Source organism: Punica granatum, chromosome 1, assembly GCF_007655135.1.
Source record: "Punica granatum isolate Tunisia-2019 chromosome 1, ASM765513v2, whole genome shotgun sequence".
Classification (NCBI taxonomy): domain Eukaryota; kingdom Viridiplantae; phylum Streptophyta; class Magnoliopsida; order Myrtales; family Lythraceae; genus Punica; species Punica granatum.
Window position 1 is genome coordinate 15,192,134 of NC_045127.1, and position 21,180 is coordinate 15,213,313.

The window sequence follows — 21,180 nt, forward strand, 5'->3', positions numbered from 1 at the left end:
GTGAAAAATGAAATATTTCAACAGCAGTGTAGTAACTTTGCAAGTGGAAAATTGCTTACATAGGTGCAAGTCCATGCAGCATTTGAAAACAGATAGAATGTTAATATTCCCAACGTGAATTCATCAAAGGGGAGGTAACTACTCACAATGCACTTGCATATTCATCATTGCAATGAATTTGGAAGAAACAACCAGCAAATCCCTGTCACGTTTGTTAGTACAAAGCAAGAGTAGAAAATTGTAACAATAAAGTGAGAAAATTTCTTAGATTCCTGACAAGATTATGGAAAGCATAAGGCTTGAATATTCAGGATAAAGTAACAAATATGGAATATTATTACCAACTTTAAGTTCAACAATAACATCTTTTAAATATGCTATTCTAGCAAGGTTAGAAAAACCTCTTGGCAACTTTTGAACCATGCATTGCAGCTAGACACTAACAAATACGCACCAAAATTCTACACTGCACTCTAACTAAGCTCCCCTCTCCGATACATTAACCAACAACAAAAGCCCCAAACAGTCAAACTTGTTTGCCTTCTTGTATTGCTATCAGTGTTTGAGTAATAATTGGCCAAAGAATATCAGGAATGAGGACCTAAATGTGAAAATCTATCCACATTATGAGCATAGGAGCATACATACACATATTACTAATCACTGCTTGCACCTTACGAGATGTTTTCACAAGTGGAAATTTCCAGCTTGGGTGATGCCTATAATAATCTTCTGAAGCAGTCTATAGAAAGGCCTTAAACATGTATCACTAGGACCCCTTGTCCAAGAGATGTATAAGTTCTTGCTCTGTAACTGAAATCTATGCCGTTTGGGACAATCCTATCAGAAACTACTGCAATTGAAGACCATGTCCTCACGAGAAAACTGCCATAGAAATATCTAATTGTTTCTAATGCAAGGGAGAGACTAACCTTGATCCCCTGATGTACGTGAAAGCAATTTCGTCCCACGCTGTTTGTTGGACGAAGAGGATCATTAATGTGAATAGGATCAATGCTGCAGAAAAGCATGAAGCAAGTTCATCATTGACTCCCAACGGCTAAATCAAACATTCATTTCACATATTGAACAAACAGAGCTGGTCTGATATTCCTTGAATAAGCAAAGATGCAGACAATAAACATTTCTCAAATCCAAAAGGAAACTAGCGAAAGCAGGAGGACAAGCAAACAGGAGGCAGAAGATTAGAAAACGTTCATTGCCGCCCACCGATCCCCCCCACCCCCCCCCCCCCCCCCCCCCCCCCCCCACAAAAAAAAAAAAAAAAAAAGAAAGAGACAAACGCTGAGGGATGGGAGGGCTGGAACAGAGGAAAACGCAGAAAAGCTCTCCTCTCCCACGGGGAGCATCGGCAGTTTAAGCGGGCGGTTTGTAACGGTAAGGAAGAGTCACGTTGTTTGATTTTCCCGAAAGGTACATTCCTGTCTTTGGGCGGTAGGTAGTGTCCGAAGGGGGCGGAGTGGCATGGATGGACGGTTTACAGGCGGCGTCACAACGGAGCATAAGGCGTAGGGGGCAGGCGGGTCGGAGACAGAGGGCAGGGGTGATTGGTCTGAGCGCGGAAGGCCAGTGCTGTATCTAGGCGGGAGGTAACGGGTTGTGAGGAGAAAGGGAAGAAAGGGGGCCTGAGGGGCGCGAGCGATGTCAGACTCAGTGGGGTGGCAGACTAACGTTCTATTTCTTTTAATTGTATATACAGAGTGATATATAAAAATTTCTTTTTGTTAATTTATTTGAATTATTGATATTATTATTGAAATATAATGCAATTTTTCGTTTTACATAATTCTACATATTTATGTAATTATAATTACTAAATAGATCCCCAGAAAAAAAGTTCACTCTTAGATTTAACTATATTCTCTTATTATAATATACTCAATATAATAATCATAGGATTTAAAAGGATTCATATGGTCTATCTTTTAGAACAGAAATATCCTCACATATGTACAAAGTAAATATAATTTATTTATACTATGTAAAAGTGAAAATAGTGAAGAATATGAATAAATTATGTATTTTCATTCTATATTAATTTATACAGTGTAAAACAAATTTTGTATGTTATATACATTTGTAACTATAAAATTCACATTAGCAAATATTATTGAATTCAATTCCTTATATTATAAATAAATTAAATCTTCTATTGTGAAATTCCGTTTATAGAGTGCGTGCAATGTACGGATCTAAAAACCTAATTATAATATATAAACTAAGATACAGAATGTGATTGCATCATGTAAGCCAAATCTAAAACTCTGAACTCCATGTTAGTTGACCTTTCAAATTCAATTAAATGAGTTTTTCTTATATTTTATTTGTGTCATATTCAATAAATTTTGAATACACATCCATTTTATTTGTATGAATTCATATATAATTATTTACCTTTCCAATCAAAGGAGAATAATTGATATAACTAAAAAAGAAAAAAAAATTAAATGATAAGAAAACCTTCCAATTGTTTGGTTTTTTTGAGTTCAACTCAATTTATTCTACTCCACTTAACACTACTTGTCTTCAATTCAATAACACAATTATTATATTTCTCTTTTTCTTCAATTTTTTTCTCAACTACCATTCGATTCAATTTTTAATATTAAATTCTCTCAACTATTCATTATTTTTCTCTTAATTCAACAACACAACCATTACTTTTTTTTATTTTCTCCCTCCACCTTATTATTACATTCCAGTTAAATATATATATATATATATATATATACATTGTTGGAATGGAGTTGAGTTTAACAAAACCTTCCCTAAATTGTTTTGAATTTGGGGAATTAGAAAAACCTCTTTTCTAAAAATTGTTTATTATTTTAGGTAGATAAACACATATTTTATGATTTTCCTTTTTATGAAAATTATCACAAAAGTTAGGAAATTTTCTCAAAGTAAAGAGAAAAAAAATGTTTTCAAAAAATACGAAGATTTTTGGAGAAATTAAAAAATTGTTCAACACTTAGATAGAGGGGGCACGCAGTTGCCCCTGAATTCGGGAAAAGTTATGAAATTTCTATTAAAATTTGTCGAGTTTATCATACTTTCAAAGGAATTATCCTATTTCCCCCCTCCCCTTAAATTTTATGATACAAAGTTCCTTCGAACTTCACATCCCTTGGACAAAATTCCTAGATCTGTCCCTGCACACATATGCTAGTCAATTACACCAAGACGATATCATTTTCCTTCACTCTATGTCCTAAGGTGAATATTGTTGGTCGGAAGAAGGAGTCCTTTTTATCCCTTTTCCGGTTTCCTTGCCAATCCATGAGAACTATTAGGTAAAAGGTCTTGTTTATACTCCTTCAATCCAGATGCTCGGAAGAGGCTCAGCCCGAAATCACAGAGAAAAGGTTCCGCAGTCCAAATTGATATGGTTCTAAAAAAATATACTGCGCGCTTCCTTTGGGTTGGGTAGCCCTGTGGGACAGACTAGGTAGTAAGGACAGATCGATTGATACGGCATTGGAAGTTAATGGTGCAGAAAGTGAATTCCATTGTCAAAACTGCAGAATCCAAGGGCCACTAATATGCTTTCAACTTGTGCTGTCGAGAGGGGTATATGGCTTAGTCTATTGAATAGAATGGGGATTCACAAATTGGTTTCTAACTGGTATATGAGGTTGATTGAGGTCCAAATAACAGAGCCAGAACTCTGGTTGCAATTATTCTCGAGCTTTTCTGGACTAGTTGTATTTATCAAGCGCAGATTGAGTCAAACAAAAGGGTCTTTCAAAAGGAGACATCTACCATGGCTGATGTTATTCGGAATATACTTGATGCGGTCAAGTTGAAAATTTAGATCTTTTGCTGAATGTTTTCCCGAAAGATTGCACAGGCTTGGAGGCCTGCTGGCTTCCCTTATTGGTAGCAACTCCATCAAACTGCATTCGGAAAGTAAGCGAAAAATATTAGAAATAGTCGATCGCTAAATCACATGATTGATCATCAAATCAGAAAAAAATTGATGCTTACTTATCAGAAACATCAAACTGTTGATTTTCGAAAAATAGCATACAGCCACTCACAATAACGCCTTCAGCTGAGTCTTACACATTATTTTATGTAAATTTTTCCTTTTCACTATTGGGAATAGATATAATCATAAAGGGGTACACTGTGATAAGCTGCGTCCATCGACCCCTTTTTTCCCTTGTAATTTGAGTTCGTTTCAAAATGCATTATTTTCGAAATATAGTGGATCAGTTTTTTTCTTTTTCTTATTACTTAACATAACTGTGACATATCATAATCTCTTCTAAAATTCCAAAATTGATACGAACAGCTGCACAAATGAAGCTCATGAAAAGGATGTCCCTCCTGATCATCTCTTATGATCATCGGCAATTAAGTCTGAAATCATTATCTAATTTCTCTTTATATATAAAATCAATCAGATTATGATACATTAATCTCCGCGAATTTCCTTTGGATCTCTTTGAGTTTTGGGGTTATTGAAGATAAGGGCAGTCTCAAAGAGGGGTCCTGATTCCATGAAAGGCAGATCAGCTCTATAAGCTCTCCTAATTGGACATCATTGTCCGCAGGAAGTGCAGGCCTTAGGATTCCTTCTGCCACCTCCATTGCTATCTGTTTCATCGCAACAGAAAAATAAAAATAAAAATCACATATAGGTTTTTTCAAGTTCGAACAAGTAGGCCATTGTGTTGGTTTAGTAATTATAGCAACGTACCTTTGCTGGACCAGCATCGATGTCGATATAGGGATGATCTCCGGTGACAAGCTCATTGACAATGACCCCGAAACTGTACACGTCACATTTCTCATCATATGGCTCACACTTGATCACTTCTGGTGCCATGTAAACATAAGTACCTGACAAACATTCATAAATAAATTCACTCTATTTATCTTATCCCCATTATTAGTTACATGCATATACACATTTACGAGACGTGGGAGTTCGGACTACTAGCTAAACTTTTCATTTAAATAATGTTATTTTGACAATAAAATGGGGATTATACGAGATACCACCATTAATCCTCAGAAATCTCAGTTCAAAAAAGTTAGAAATAGTAAATTAGCAAATTCGATTGATGAATTAATTTAAATCTGATACTTTGAAAAAGAGAAAGAAAAAATAAAGATAGAATGGGTGGTTTTAGAAGAACAAGAGACGTGAAAGAGAAATTATTTGTAAAAATACTTGTCATGCAAGAAATCTAAACATATGAAAATTAATTTATATTTTAAAAAACAATTTAGCTTCCTTTCCTAAGAATTAGATGAAAGATATATATTTTTGAAAATTGAGGTTTTAAGTTAAAGATCCTGATTTTAATGGTTTTATAGTAATCATTATAGCATAGGTAAAAATAAAACTAGATTAAAAGAGTATCTGGATTTGATTCTCACTCCTCGTGTCTCTCTATTTTCTCTCTCTTATCTATTACTTTTTATAACACGAGTTTTTTTGTAAAATAAAAATAAGGTAAATTGCGAAAAAAGCTTATTATACTTTACTTTATTTCCTAAATATAGTAAAAAATTGTTTTTTATAGTATATCCACTAAGTTTTCTTTTTTCGTTAATTTTTTCTGTTTCCCAATAATTTTTAAAAATTATAAATTAAATAAATAAAATCATAAAAAGGGAAAAAAAACCATAATAACGAAGGGAGCAAACAGAGGCTAATGAGGACACAATGTTAAGGACGCTACAGCTTTACTTAAGCAGTAGTGGTTGGCTTCGAACAGGAAATTGTCAAAATTTTAGGCTCTATTTACTTTGAGAAAATTTTCCAACTTCTTGGAAAATTTTCATAAAAAATGAAAAATCGTAAAATAAGTGTTAAAATGAAGAATAACTTTTTTAGGAAAATAGATTTTTCTAATTCTACAAATTCAAAACAATTTAGAGAATTACTTTTAGGGAAAAAGACAAAAAAACTCCCTTGTGGTTTGGGGTCGGGACAAATCGCACCATATTCTTTTGTTTGGAACAATTTAGCCTCCATGTGGTTTGCTCCGTTAGACATAGGGGGTTACGGTGTTAATTTTTTTTCTATTTTCAGTCCGAAATATTTAGTTTTTTAATCATTTTGATCGTAAATCTTTTTCTTTTATCATTATTATCCTCAACTTCCCCTCCCCCCTCCCCTTTCGATTTTTCGTTATAGGACTAAAATGAAACAAAATGGAAAGTTGAGGATAATAATGATAAAAGAAAAAGATTTATGATCAAAATGATTAAAAAGCTAAATATTGAGGATTGAAAATGGAAAAAAAAAATTAACGTCGTAACCCCTATGTCTAAAGGAGTAAAATGGAAAGTTGAGGATAATAATGATAAAAGAAAAAGATTTACAATCAAAATGATTAAAAAGTTAAATATTGAGGACTGAAAATGGAAAAAAAAATTAACGTCGTAACCCCCTATGTCTAACGGAGCAAACCACAGGGAGGTTAATTGTTCCAAACAAAAGAACAATGTGCGATTTGTCTCGATCCCAAACCATGAGCAAAATTTTTGGCTTTTTGCCTTACTTTTAATTAATAGCTTTCCAATTTTTTTCCTCTTTATTGGAAGGTTCTTCATCAATCATTTTTTTAATTATATTAATTATCATACTTTTAATTAAAAAGTCTTCAATGGTTATTAGATATTGAGTATAAGTTAAAATTTTAAATTTTGAGTTTGTAAACACGATTTCTCATTTTTCTATACAAAAATAAGTTTAGAAAATGAGAAGAAAAATTTAAAAAACTTTTCTAAAGGTAAACTAGCCCTTATCCTCTTTCTGTCTTCTTGGAGCTAATCACCAAATCCCGATTTTGTGATGGCCGAGGCCCCTCCACCACCATCCTAACTCCTCTTCAAGCATCTTTATTTTCTTTATCTTTTCTTCTTAGTTTTCTCAATTTTGGGTTTTATTAAATTTTAAAAAAAAACCTAGTGAACAAGTTAACGAAAATTAAAAGTGGTTATAAATAAGATAATTTTGATTCAATCTAAAAAATAAGAAAATATTGCGAGTTGCTTTAATTTTAATAATTTATTTCAATTGAAATATATTTGGAAAAAAGAGTAAAATATATATTTTTTTAAATAAATCCAAAAATTTAATACATGATCATGCAAATAGATCAATAAAAATAAATTTTATTTTTTCGATTATAAGTGGTGTCTATTGGCTAATACAACAATAACCAAATCTAAATAACAAGGCATGCAAATACTCTTGATGAGGATTGAATCCGAAATCTCATGATTTTGGTAACTTGTACCACTGTATCGAACCCCTTCCTCGACAAAATAAATTTTGTTTTTGAAAAGATACAAAAGGAAAAAGAAAATAGTGTGAACCTATTTCGGCAGTGAGCGCGTATTCCCCATCCCTCAGGAAGCGAGCATGCCCAAAATCTGCCACCCGCACATGCAGAGCATCGTCCAAGAACACGTTGCTCGGCTTTAGGTCACGGTGCACGACCCTTGGCCTTTGTTCGTGGAGATACTGCATTGCCTGGGCAATCTCCACTGCCCTCGCGAGCCGCTCCTCCATGGGGGGCAACGGTAGAGAGGAGGCTAGGTCCCGCGGCTGGTGAGCCTTGCCGGGCCCATGGAGCCACTCCTTGAGGGTGGTGCTTAGGAGCTCGGTGACGACCCATGCACGGTCGGGCGGTTGGAGGCAGGCACCCATGAGCTGGAGCACGAAGCGGTGGCGTTGCCGGGAGAGGGTGTGGAGCTCCTGGGCGAAGAAGGCGGCGCCGCTGGGGTTGGAGTGGAAGAACTCCGGAGACATGTACTTCACCGCCACATCGAGGCCCCTCCACGTGGCCCTGTAAATGTCGGCCGTGCTCCCTCGGCCTATTTGATCTTTCATTTCGATCTACGTCAACATGCATAGGTTAGCTTACCAAACAGTTTACTACATTGATCTTTGACAAGGTCAATATATAGCAAACGATTGTCTTTAAAAAAAGGAGGGGGATATATATATATATATATATATATATATATATATATACTCATCATATTAGTAAGGACTATTCTGTTTTGGATGTCAGCTTGTTCCCTAACTAGTTATGTACACGGTGTTTCCAATGTATTTCGAACCGCCTGCATTCACTATAGGAAAACACATTTTTACGAAGTTAATTTTGAATTTAAAGTATCACCTAAACTAATGCTTTTGTTGACACTTTTGAAAGCGCCATCTAAAATATAATTGGCATAGGTACGCACCGACACTTTATCAAAAGCAGTGCAATAGATTCACATATTGCAAGTAAATTTCATTTATTAGAAACTCAATTTGTCGTTGAATCACATTATCATAGTTAAGAATGCTCCTTTTATTTTCGCCTGGACTGTGCAAAAAGAATGATGGTCCAACAATTAATTTTTGAGATTGCTCCAATTATACGTATTATCTTTTGATTATTCCGGGAAGAATTTTCATGCAGTAAATGTCAAACGAAGTCGGACACATTTAAATCTTAATGTGTGAAACAAAATCGTGCAGGTAGTTGGGGCTTCGGTCCTGTAATTCACCCAAAACAGTCGTGCGGGTAGTGATTTATAGGCCTAGCAATAGTCTCGGCCCATGATCAGGTCTAATTTGAAGAGATATATATTGAGGGAGTCTCACCTCGAGCGGGTCAATAGACCACCCATTAGCCCGGGCTTGGTTGGAGATGAGATCGAGGTCCGACGGTTGGGAGGGTACCAGGGCCGGGAACTGAGCTGGGCTGCCGTTCAGCCAGACGTTGTTGCCGATCATGAAATTGTGGGGGGAGAGGAGGCATTCTTGGGTGTCCTTCGGGTTCATGAGGAGGTGCAAGAAGCCATTCTCTTGGGCAACTTGGAGGCAGTACTTGAGGTAATCTTGAGTCCTCTCCATCCTCTTCCCGTACATGATCCTCAGCTCCTTCTGCTTCTGCACTTCTCTTTCCAGGTCTCTCACCTTGATTATTAAAGACCAAAGGAACAATCAACATATCGTATAATGGTCAGTCGGAACTGAAACCATCGGATTTAACTCCAAGGACACGGTTGTATCATGCCAACTACGTATTTATCGGAGCAGCATATATGGTCATAACTCACAGTTAAGTATGGTACACGGTCTCACTTTTGCTAATGGAACGATGTCTTTGATTCTAGAAGTAATTATATGTAACGGTGCACAGCGTGACTTCCTTCATGTGGTCCAATAATCAGTTTTCACGCAAGAAGAGAAGAAACGTGAAGAGTGAAAAAATGAAGAGCACCAATACATACTATATATATGCACATTGTACCTGCTGCTCCAACTCAGAAATGGATTGTTCCGGTGACTGGTGGCTGCGATTCTGGAGAGGCTGCTGGTGGTGAGGGTGGCTATGGTTCGGGGAGGAGACAACGGCACCCATTGGCATTTCCAAGCAGCCGCTGAGGTTCCAGCAGCATGCTTGGGACCGCCGTGCATCTGCGGCGTTGCTCCTTCTTGGATTCCGTCCATCGGTATTGTTAGGGTTGTAGGTGCCGTTAAGGCTCATTATCATCAACTAATTAATTATATATAAGTCTCCGTTGTTAATGTGAGAAGAGATAGAGAGAGAGAGAGAGAGAGAGAGAGAGAGAGAGAGAGAGAGAGAGCTGGAAGAGGGAAATTAGAATAGACGACCTGTTGATTTTTCATAGACATGTTATGCGGAGTTTGGAAAAAAGACAATTCTCTTTGACGGATATTGTGAGGAAGAGGCAGACGCAGAGACAACCTCTTCCTGTTGTTGTTTCCGTTTTCTCGACAAGGGGCTCCTTCATGTAACAAATCAACAAGCCCATGGCATGCCGCCAGACGATCTGGACAAGAACACAAGTTCGGATTCCATCGTATTGGAAGAATATTCATGATCCATCCATCTGCTGTACCATACGACGGTATGATCATAAATTGTCCGATGGGTGCTTGCTTACACGGCCAATAGTACTTATACTGTGTTACGCGTACCATCAAATTGATTGGTTTTATTTTTGACTTGTACTCAGTGGATGCATAAGAAACTGAGTCCGTAATATGTCTAGGAATACTTAGGTCCACATTTACGAGCGACCAGATACCAATAGATTATCTAAACTCATTTTCTCAGCTGTTCCCACTCATGGAATAAATTGTTATGTATCCTGTATTGCCGTCAATTATTGATAAAATGAACCCTATATCAATCTCAATCTGACAAGCCGGTATTTTTCGGATCGGAGTCCCATGATCATTTCCTCCTTCCGAGCGTAGAATGGTCACACACTTCCGGTTGATTGGACATCGAAGGCCCATGAAGTCTCTTCTTATATGCAATTGCCACCGGACCCAGCACTGATGCATGTCATAGTAAAAACACAAGGGTTGGACCTATTAATTACATACTTCACCAGGAAGTGCCCCTTGTAGACGGCCTTTCCGATTTTTCCTCCAAAAGTGTTCCCAACTTCTCTCTTATTTTCGAGGCACACTTTAGTATCCTAAAATCCAATAGATCTGGCTGATTAATTCAACTTGAGTCTAATCAGTCCACTAAAAGCTAAATCTCTTCTAATGTTAATTATTTTCATTCACAAAACTCGAACCTGAAAACTTGTTTAACGAGAACAAACGCCGAATCGCTTGAAGAAACCGCACCGATACCTTTCTTTCATTTCTCTCATCAAATGGCAAGCCTTGCCAACTCAGCATGCCCTTACATTAACTAAATATTTTATCTGTGTGTTTCTCGAAATTATTATTCGTGACATAAGCTAGTGTATTGTATTATATAACTTGTTCGTCAGACATAGTATATTAATTTATGATTGTACATTTTATTTTTTAGATAATAATTACATTGTTTATTAATAGAAAATATTAAATTCATAAGTTTTTTTTTCCTACTAAAATACTTTATTTTCAAAATATAATACTATATTAATACATTTTGCCGATAAGAATGGTAATCAAATAATAAAATTATTTTAATAAAAGTTAACGTAATTAATTAGATTTTTTTAGTTTTAAGATCATGAACTTTAAACATCTTCTAAATATAATAAAACCATCCTTATATTCAAAAGTTTTAACTTATATTAATACTAGAGTTTGTACTTTCGCTCTGCAGATATGGTTTTTAATGTATCTAATTAAGTATAATCTATTTTCAAAATGTGACGATCCTATTTATTAATAATATCGTAATGTACAAATTTTATTTGATGAAATCAATGAAAAAGAAATTCAAAAAGAGTATTCGGTGTTTTATTTAGGGGGAATGAGAGCGTAAAGAGAAGAAAAAGAGAGGGAACGTAACTTCAGAGAGGGAGGGGAGAGAGAAGGAATGGGAGAGAATTAAAGAGGAATTGGTAGTCAAAGACAAATTCAAATCAGTTTGTTTCTCATGAGAACATTCTTTGGGAGAAGGAAAGTTATAGCGACTAACTTCCTTCCCCTTCTATAATAAATTTATTTACACATTAATTTTTATTAAATTTACTTAATCTTTTATCTCATACATGCATTATGCAGTCTCTGTGTACTATTTTTTTTAAAAAAATTTCTCTATGATGATGTATTTTTATTTCATTATTAATATCTTTTAATTTTCTACTTAGATCTTTTCATCAAATTGATATTTGCTATTCAATTAAAAAATGAAGTATTTTGATTATCAGTGTATGGTAGTTAGTAAGGTTTCATGCATAATCTATCTGTGTGAATAGTATTGTCGTAGTCGAGTTTGATGACTTTAGAACCTCAAGAAGAAAATTGATAGCCGATCCAAACATTGGGGACGAAAGCAACAGTCATCTTTATGGCAGGCTAACTCCTAAGATCAAAGTGTAACTCCAATTAGATGGGGGAGGAAAAAGAAGACAAATTGAGCCCACACGAGTGCCAATTGGAATTAGGTTGATTTGTCTTTATACTCAAAAAGTTAAAGCCCACTGGACCATTTCCATAATTGAGCCCACACGAGTGCTGGGTCGAATCGAATCGACCCACTAAAAGAGTAGAGCTCACAGCGTAAATTTTTTTTTTCCGCTATTTTTTTCTCCTCCCCTTGCAGCATAAGTCCAAGAATATTGTAATTTTTTTCCCTACACAAATATCACAGTATCTCATTTTTATGCAATTTCTCCTTGCAATTATACACTTAAATGACTATTATATGTAAAACACCGTAGACTAATATCTGCAATGTATGATTTTTTTTTCCGGTTATAATAGAGGTCAATGAACTTGATAAAAAAATAGAAAATAAATCGAAGTTAAGTGACACATAAGTATTCTTAGTGAGAATTGAACTCGGGATCTCTAAGTGACGTTTATAAAATTTTATATTTAATTACTTGCCAATGGAGTTTTACACCAAAGTATTCTCCATTTTAAAAATAATTCTCAAACTAGTCTTCTCCAGAAAATATTTCCCGATCTTGACTTCAATTTGCCACATGGCTGCCACCACCTTGCTATTCTCTCACGTGTCATCCATGTCGACAATTCACTTAAAATTTTTATTAGTAAAATTACCAAATCACCCCTGAGCGGAGGTCAGGAAGCTTTTACCCCATAAATTATTTTTTCGGGAACATTTACATTGCCCCTCAAAACTATCGCTCGGGAAAATTTTCCCCCTACCGTTACTAGTTCTATTCAAACTAACAACTAACATAATAATAATAATAACAACAACAACAACAACAACAACAACAATAATAATAATAATAATAAAGCAAAAACGAAAGAAATTAATGAAAAAAAAATTAAAAAAAAAGGGAAACACGCCAAGACATTGTCGTGGCCTAGGAGCCCATGCTTTCTAATCATCACTGGCTATCACCCCTACGACATCGTCGATAGAGTTTGACACCACTGGTGACCTCGTCTTTAGTGGTATTAACTGGGTTGAGCCAAGGAGGTGCAAAGGGGCAAAAGTTGCTTGGTTTCATAGTTTTGGGAGCAAAAAGTTGCTCGGTCTCATAGTGTAGGGAAAGATATGATAATATTTATAATTGAAATTTTAAGTAGATCGTTGAGGTGGATGACACATAAGATAATGGTAAAGCAGGTGACAACCATGTGTCAACTTTAAGTTTAGATTGAGAAATATTTTATGGGGAAGATTAGTTTGAGAATTATATTCAAAATGAAAATTTTTTTGGTGAAAAGCTCCGTGCGAATATCATAAATTTTTTAATGGATTTTTGCCTTTAGACTCGGACTTTTGCCTCTACGACAAAGTCTTTTTTTTTTTTGGTGAAATCCTCTACGACACTCCAAAGGATTAAAGGAACTAGAACATATATATACAAGAAACCCCATTTTGCCGAAATTGGCCAAGCAGCAACTGCTGATCCTGCCTTTAAATATCGTAAACAACCACATTGATGCCCCACATTGAGTGATCTGGTCTTAATCATGAAGTAGCACATGGTCTCAAGTTTGGAAAGTTCCCCTCTGCCCATTATAAATATCATAATATATATATATAAACTCATTATATTTATATACAGAATATTTACACATTTCTCAATGAATTTCAGAAGGAAGAGTTTCCAAACTCATAATTAATTAGATACAGTATTTTCATTATCAATTAAGTGATGGTAATTAGAAGCTTTTAATTTTTTAGGAAGATCTTCATGATCAAAGAATTAACACATCCCCATATATCGTCCCCTTTCACAAGAAAATAAAAATATATTGTAATATATAAATAAAATATATAAAAAGATAAAGGGATCGATCGATGTTCACTTTTCTCCATATATCATGCTCCCAAACTCAGTCTCAGGATGCAAAAAGGAATTGAATGCACCCATATATTTTTTTACTAACAATTTTTCAGAATAATTGTATGTGCAGTGCAATAACATACGTCTTCGTCTAATAATCTAGAAACTTCATATTTGATTCTTAAGATAGGACTACCTGTGTCTATTTATTAAATTTTCTCATCTTTTACGGTTTGACGATTTCTCATAAAGTGAGTGTTGATTACAATTTCTGTAAATGGTAACGTATGGGACTATTGCGTGCCCAAGTTATCACTTACATGCATTCTGATTGAAGTTCTTCCAAGAGTTTCTCATTATTTAGGGCTTAACAAATTCTCATAGAGTGAGTTTTGGATGAGTAACCAATCAAAATGTCTATAGTGATGAAGATGCCTTGGTACTGTGACAGAAAAAAAAAAGTTTATAAGCGGAGAGATCTGGGACCATTATATGTCAAATTTACTACTTACATGTATTCTGATCTGCAGTTAAGTGTAACCCCTTGAATGAATATTTGCTTGTTCTCATATTCTTGGTGAAATTCCCCCATTGAAATTCAGCTAACAATTACTCTAAGGCAAGAAATTTACGGGTTTGGATGAATCAGAAGTTGTGCACATAAACAAAGAAAACGCGCCAGATTTAGCAGAACAAGGGGAGACTGGGAAAGATGACAAAACTAAGCAGAGGGCCAGAGAACAGAGAAGGGGAACAGAATCTGGAATTTCTGTCAGAATCCAAACAAAAAATCTTTGAGAGACACAGCTAACAACGACAAACAATCTAATGGAGGAAGGAAGCCGACGGGTTCTGTTCTGACTCTCTGTTCATTTGCTTCATTATCCACTCCGCTTTCACTTTACAACTGAAACTGAAAAAAATGAAAAATTACCATAACAATATTATAAACAAGGTAATGTGGTTCCTCTGATTGATCATAGGCGGCATGAAACCATAGTTTGGATAACATTTCAACAGATGGTGCGATTCGAATCGAGCCGGGTGGTTTCATACACGGGGAACTCAAAAAGATCCGAACTCGAACAATTGAACACATCGTCATCGGTGTCGTTGCAGTACTCTTCATATTTGCTTAGACGGGTACTGCCTCGATGTAATTTTGTCTCAAGGCCGGTTGGCTGAGGTTGTAACCTCAAAAGCCCCTTCTCAGGTTCTTCGACCCAATCGCCGCAACGGTTACTCTCCCTTAGGGGCCGGCTTGTGGGGCGGTCTTGATCAGCTCTTCTCGACTGCGTCCTCCTGATCATCCATGCCTTCGGAATCGAAACCAGCAGTAGTCCCGAACTGTCTCCTCCTCCTCCTCCTTCTGGATACAGGCATTTGTGCTCGCCGGGTCTGCAATCTCCGTCCATGATCACACTGACAGGATGAAACCGGACACTCCTCTGAGCCCCATTTCCGACCTGTTCCCTCTTTGGGGGAGAGTGCCTGCTGAGACAGGACCGCGAGAACGTCGAGGAAGCGGAAGAGCATGTCGATGACTGGGACGAATGCATCTCCCTCTCCCAATTCACCTCGCCATCGTGAGAACGAACATCACCGGTCTTCTTTCTTATGGTCCTGTGACAGGACTCCTGTCACTTTTAGTAGTGCTCGCGGAAGATGAAAAGAGTGAATTGATGAAATTTACGAGTCTGCCGCCCGGCGAGATCGGCTGCTTCGACTTCCTCAACTGGTCAAACAAGATCAGCACCTTGGACCTCAGAACGCCATTACCGCCGCTTTCGTTGCTTAGCTTCGGACTGCTCTTTTCCTGAAACAGAGCCCTCTCTGTCTTCTTCGATTTCTCCGGCGCTTTAGTCCTCACCGGCTTAAGCCTCAGTGGTACGAAACAGGAGGTCCTCGTCTCCGATAACAGACTCGCTCTCCAATGAAGAAAACGGCCCCAAGCTCGACTCCGACGAGCAGGAACTCGTACTGAAACAAGGCGCGTCATTGCCGAAATTGTGATGGTGATCTTCGTAAAGCTGCGTCCATTGCAGATTAGAGGCCGTCTTCTCCATTGAGTTCCTTTCAAGATGAAGGGCTTCTTGAAGGGTCTTCTTCCCGCTAGACTCCGCCACATCTCTGTAAAATGAGGACGCTTCGGGCTCCGTAGTCTGATCACATCCTTCGTCGATTGAATTGAAGATTCTCTTGAGGACGGAAGAGGAGAAAGATGGGTTTTGCTGCTGCCGCTCGGAGAACATCTTCCTCCTGTACCGGAGATTGTCTTCCGGCTTCTTCATTGTTATCGAGGAGGGTGAAGCCGCCATGGGAGCCCCGTATGTTGAAAGCTCTGTAAATGGGAGTATTGCCTTGAAGTAAAGGAAGAGATGAGGAGAGTGAGGGGGGCTTCATATATAAGGGGGACGAGTTGATTCCATGCAATTTAATGCATTGCGCCCATGGTCCTATCCTTAATTTCAGCCAATCACAGGTCGGGCAAATGATGACGTGGCATCAGACATTGTCTTTTACTGTCTCGGGTAACCTAATCACAGCCTTGATTGAGGCAGAGAAATTATCATTTTCCCTTTGTAGAACAAGTTATTTACTTGATCTCTCACCCAAAAAAGAAGTTAATTATTACGACCACCAAAAGAAGTTAATTACTTGATAAATTTCTCATGTAATAAGCTGAAATGTGAGAACCAATGAGTTGTAGCTAGTTGATAACACCTTAGTGTTTCAAACACTAGGTTAGGGATTGAAGTCTTGGGAGCAAATAAGGGGAGAGAAGAGTCCCCATATATGTTGTTAAATACACTCACGGTAGTAATACTCCAACTATAAACTTGTGGATGGATGACGTTTTTCTGATACCTCATTGGGGTCGAGCTAACTAACCCATGCCCTTGGGTTCTTGTGTAACTATGGCTTAAATCGGATATTTCACAGCGGGATTTAGGCCTATACAGTTATGCTTGTGGGGTTGATACACCGATCCTCGACCCCTTTTTACCTATAAGAAAAGGCTGAAATGTTGATAAATTATGGACGATTAATTAAATTATACGAGACAAAAAGAATTCTTAAATGGCAATTTCTTATGATAATATGGTAAGGAATAGCTAATAAGATTTTTGGAGTATACATACTACTTACATCCTAATAAAGCTTATTAATCTATTTACTGCAATTTTCGAGGTGCATCATTTGATATTGAGAAGCCCAATGGACTTTAACTAATTCAGGATTGAGTCAGGTCAGTGCATCTAGGATAAAATTCTACAAGCTTCATTCACAATATTCGAATTAGAGATCTTGCTTTAGTGAAATACGCTTCGAATCACTTGAAACAACATACGTTAACTTACTGCAATTCTATTTGTGTTTATTCATGTCATATGAGAAGTATCAAAGAACTTATCTCATCTGAATGACTATAATTTATGAGGAATTTTTTGATAATCCTATTTCACTAAACACCAGTCAAGTTATAATAAATAGGGGAGTAGATACCAACAAAAGTGTTGGTTGAGTGATAAGCACCTCACTCCCATAAGGAGTAGAACACAAGTTCGAATCCCAGGAAGCGCACTTGTTGGGAGGAAAAATAATCTTTAATACTTGATCTCCCGACTGGATTAGTCAGATCCCATTGGACTTTGGATACCAGGGTACACATTGGAAAAAAATAGGGGAGTAGATATTAATCACTCATAATTGTTTTTACTTGCAACAATATTATTAGTTTTTCTTCACTATACATTATGACGTAGAACTATCTAAGAATTTTTTTGTGATTCACATATAATGCTTGGTTTGAGAGTACTATTCTTTAAACAAAAGTGTTGAAATATAATTGTTAAAAAATAAGTGTTGATTTCATAATAAGTAAAAGTATTTGAGAGGTAACAATTTAAAATTATTAAAATTAAAATAATATTTAAAATAGAGAATAAGCAGAAGTTATTCTTATAACACCTAGTAACCCGATGGAGAAAATCACATTTCAAACCGCCAAAATCGACCAAACCATGGTTTTGAAATTATTTATCGAAAACTGTTTCTGCTTAAAAATTAGCAAACAAACACTTCTGCAACTGCAAACCGAACTCCCAATTGAAGCCTAAGAAGAATTAAGAAATCCCTACACTATTATAAATGAAGAGATGCAATTTTTTTTTATAAGTAAGATGCAAAATTGTATGGATGTTATATTTACTTCCAAATATGTATCTGCCACATTTTTTGCACGAGAAAGTTTCTTTTATTATTTTCCTTTAATCTATATATAATATATAAAAGCAGTAGAGCAGAATCGTGATACCTCTATTTGAAAACCCTCAACTTCTGGTAAAATAGCCTTGATTACTCGAACCACTCCATTTGATAACTCTCAACTCCACGTGAATTAACATTTTATTTTAGTTAAATGATATTTATTGGTGTTATATTCAACGAATTGTAAAAATTTGTCTCGATTATTTGCATGTAAATTATTTTTGAAAAATTAAAAGTTTTCTCGATTATCGGAAAACCAGGGTACACACCGGAAAAAAATAGGGTAGTAGATATTAATCACTCATAATTGTTTTTACTTGCAACAATATTATTAGTTTTTCTTCACTATACATTATGACGTAGAACTATCTAAGATTTTTTTCGTGATTCACATATAATGCTTGGTTTGATAGTACTATTCTTTAAACAAAAGTGTTGAAATATAATTGTTAAAAAATAAATGTTGATTTCATAATAAGTAAAAGTATTTGAGAGGTAACAATTTGAAATTATTAAAATTAAAATAATATTTAAAATAGAGAATAAGCAGAAGTTATTCTTATAACACCTAGTAACCCGATGGAGAAAATCACATTTCAAACCGCCAAAATCGACCAAACCATGGTTTTGAAATTGTTCACCGAAAACTGTCTTGCTTAAAAATTAGCAAACAAACACTTCTGCAACTGCAAACCGAACTCCCAATTGAAGCCTAAGAAGAATTAAGAAATCCCTACACTATTATAAATGAAGAGATGCAATTTTTTTTTTATAAGTAAGATGCAAAATTGTATGGATGTTATATTTACTTTCAAATATGTATCTGCCACATTTTTTGCACGAGAAAGTTTCTTTTATTATTTTCCTTTAATCTATATATAATATATAAAAGCAGTAGAGCGGAATCGTGATACCTCTATTTGAAAACCCTCAACTTCTGGTAAAATAGCCTTGATTACTCGAGTCACTCCATTTGATAACTTTCAACTCCACGTGAATTAACATTTTATTTTAGTTAAATGATATTTATTGGTGTTATATTCAACGAATTGTAAAAATTTGTCTCGATTATTTGCATGTAAATTATTTTTGAAAAATTAAAAGTTTTCTCGATTATCGAAAAGAACTCATCGAAATATGTGATATGCTTCAAGTTCAATGTGCTATATTTTCTATAGATATCCGGCAAAATTCATTTATTACACAATTACGGTCTCTCTATAAGAATATCATTCGTTTTATATGTCTAGACTATAAGTTTATTTATTGTGATCATGATTTTACTTATGTGACTGCCTTATTATATATTTTTATCTATATTCATTTGCAAATCATATGTATTGATTATCTATTTTGTAAAAAAATAAAAATTACGGTGCAATGCCTAAAAATCAACTAGTTTAAGATTGTACAAGAAAGGAAAGAATTAAATAGGGGAGGATGAAAAATTATAGTAGAATGTTGAGCTTTCCTTTTTCTCTCTCTTTTTATAGGTCACAAATCGGGGCTGACTGATTGATTGAATAATGATCTTCAATGGTTCTTTTGTTAGATCTGTCGCCAAAAGTCAATTATGTGTATGCAGGAACGAAATTTCATAGTAGTATGGGTAAATTGCACATGTGGTCCAAATTTTTTTACAAATATTTCAATGTGGTACAAAAAGTTATTTTTACTATTTTATGGTACAAAATGTTTCGAAGTTATTTCAGTATAGTACAAACCGTCATCTCGCTATTGACGCCGTCAAGCCGTCTTTTACAAGATCTATAAATTTTGCATCATTATATAACTTACGTAAAATATTTTGTACTATTAAGTTACAACGTCAAAATATTTTGCATCATCATGTAACGTCCCACAAAAATTGGTTTTGCACCATCAGCGTCGATTTGACGGCGTCAATGGCGAGATGACGATTTGTACTATACTGAAACAACTTTAAAATATTTTGTACCATCAAATAGTAAAAAAAACTTTTTATACAATATTGAAATATTTGTAAAACTTTTTAGATCACCAGTGCAATTTATCATAACAGTATGTGTATATGTATATTTTTCTTTTTTGAGTTTCTCTTTCCTCGCTAGATTGCCTTTTTTTAATGCAGTGAACAAAATTTCTAACCTTAATAAGATCACCTTTTTTTTTCTTTGTTCTTTTTTTATTTTTTAGACTTATTCCCATGTCTCCAAAAACTAAAATTATACATTTACCACTTTTATTTTGTCAGAAAAAGGTGGGGACCATATTTGCTATTGAGCTTATAACCGTAATTAGGTATGAGATGGTTCTGTATATAACATCAAGAATAGAGAAACGACAAATCATATAATCATGACTCGATAATGCCATGGTTATATTGTTTATTTTTTTGGGTAAATGGTTTTATTATTTATTCAATATTTCTTCTCATGCGTGGCCTAGAATATATATGAGTCTCTCACTCAATGGGACAGTTTTGGGTCACTTTGCCGCACATTCGAACTTTTTTCTTCCTTAGAAAGTGGAATTTTTCTACATTTTGACGAAATTTTTTCAAATTATATCAACTTATTTAAGAAATGTCTCAAAAATCAATATCCATTCGTAATTTCACCTAATAATGAAAATAATAAAATTTTAGATGTATGTTTTTTTAATATACGATTAATTAATGGATTAGGTCTGCGTAGTAACTTAACGAGAAAAACACTACGTTATTTTCGTCCTCTAATTCAAACAACTTGTTTGGATTAAAGGTAATGGAAGGGTGGGTTACTGAGAGTAATCATATAACTAGTCCTTCAACCTGCGCGTTGCTCGAATACTTAAATTTTTAGAGATGCATAAGTATGTTATACATTTATTGGATAAAAATTTTGAGAAATCCAAAATTCAAGTGTGCCTTTATGAAAGCAAGAAATTATGGTGAAAATTACAAAAGTCAAAGCATCTTTGTTGCTTTAATGTAGGGAACATGAAGAGACTGTTCACTAGGAGCTGAGAGTTTTTGTAAAACTAGATATAGATTTCGACAGAAGTTGATGTGGCATGTCCTCGTACATCCAACGAGAGACTTTGGCAGGTTTTCATATGAATACTTTGAATTACATAATATATATATATATATATATATATTGTATAATAACCTTGTATGACTCACACTTTCATAACTTTCCATGA

The 21,180-nt window shown here is 35.3% G+C and overlaps 1 protein-coding gene across 1 annotated transcript; it reads right to left on the minus strand.

Moving 5' to 3' along the window:
- Positions 1-4,431: 4,431 nt before the first annotated feature.
- On the minus strand, positions 4,432-9,612 carry LOC116203743 (serine/threonine-protein kinase STY46-like). The gene is made up of 5 exons (XM_031535643.1): positions 9,300-9,612; positions 8,648-8,962; positions 7,363-7,885; positions 4,727-4,869; positions 4,432-4,623 (listed from the first exon to the last, which is right to left on the minus strand). Exons 1-5 carry the CDS (start codon positions 9,540-9,542, stop codon positions 4,432-4,434), a joined length of 1,416 nt encoding a protein of 471 aa, XP_031391503.1. The 5' UTR covers positions 9,543-9,612.
- Positions 9,613-21,180: the final 11,568 nt, after the last annotated feature.

Excerpts from the sequence above, each read along its gene's own strand:
- LOC116203743 (XM_031535643.1), bottom strand. The coding sequence starts at position 9,542 with ATGATAATGAGCCTTAACGGCACCTACAACCCTAACAATACCGATGGA. Across the intron at positions 8,963-9,299 it reads TTTCTGAGTTGGAGCAGCAG|GTGAGAGACCTGGAAAGAGA; the intron begins GTACAATGTGCA and ends TTAATAATCAAG. Across the intron at positions 4,870-7,362 it reads CGCGCTCACTGCCGAAATAG|GTACTTATGTTTACATGGCA; the intron begins GTTCACACTATT and ends AATGTTTGTCAG.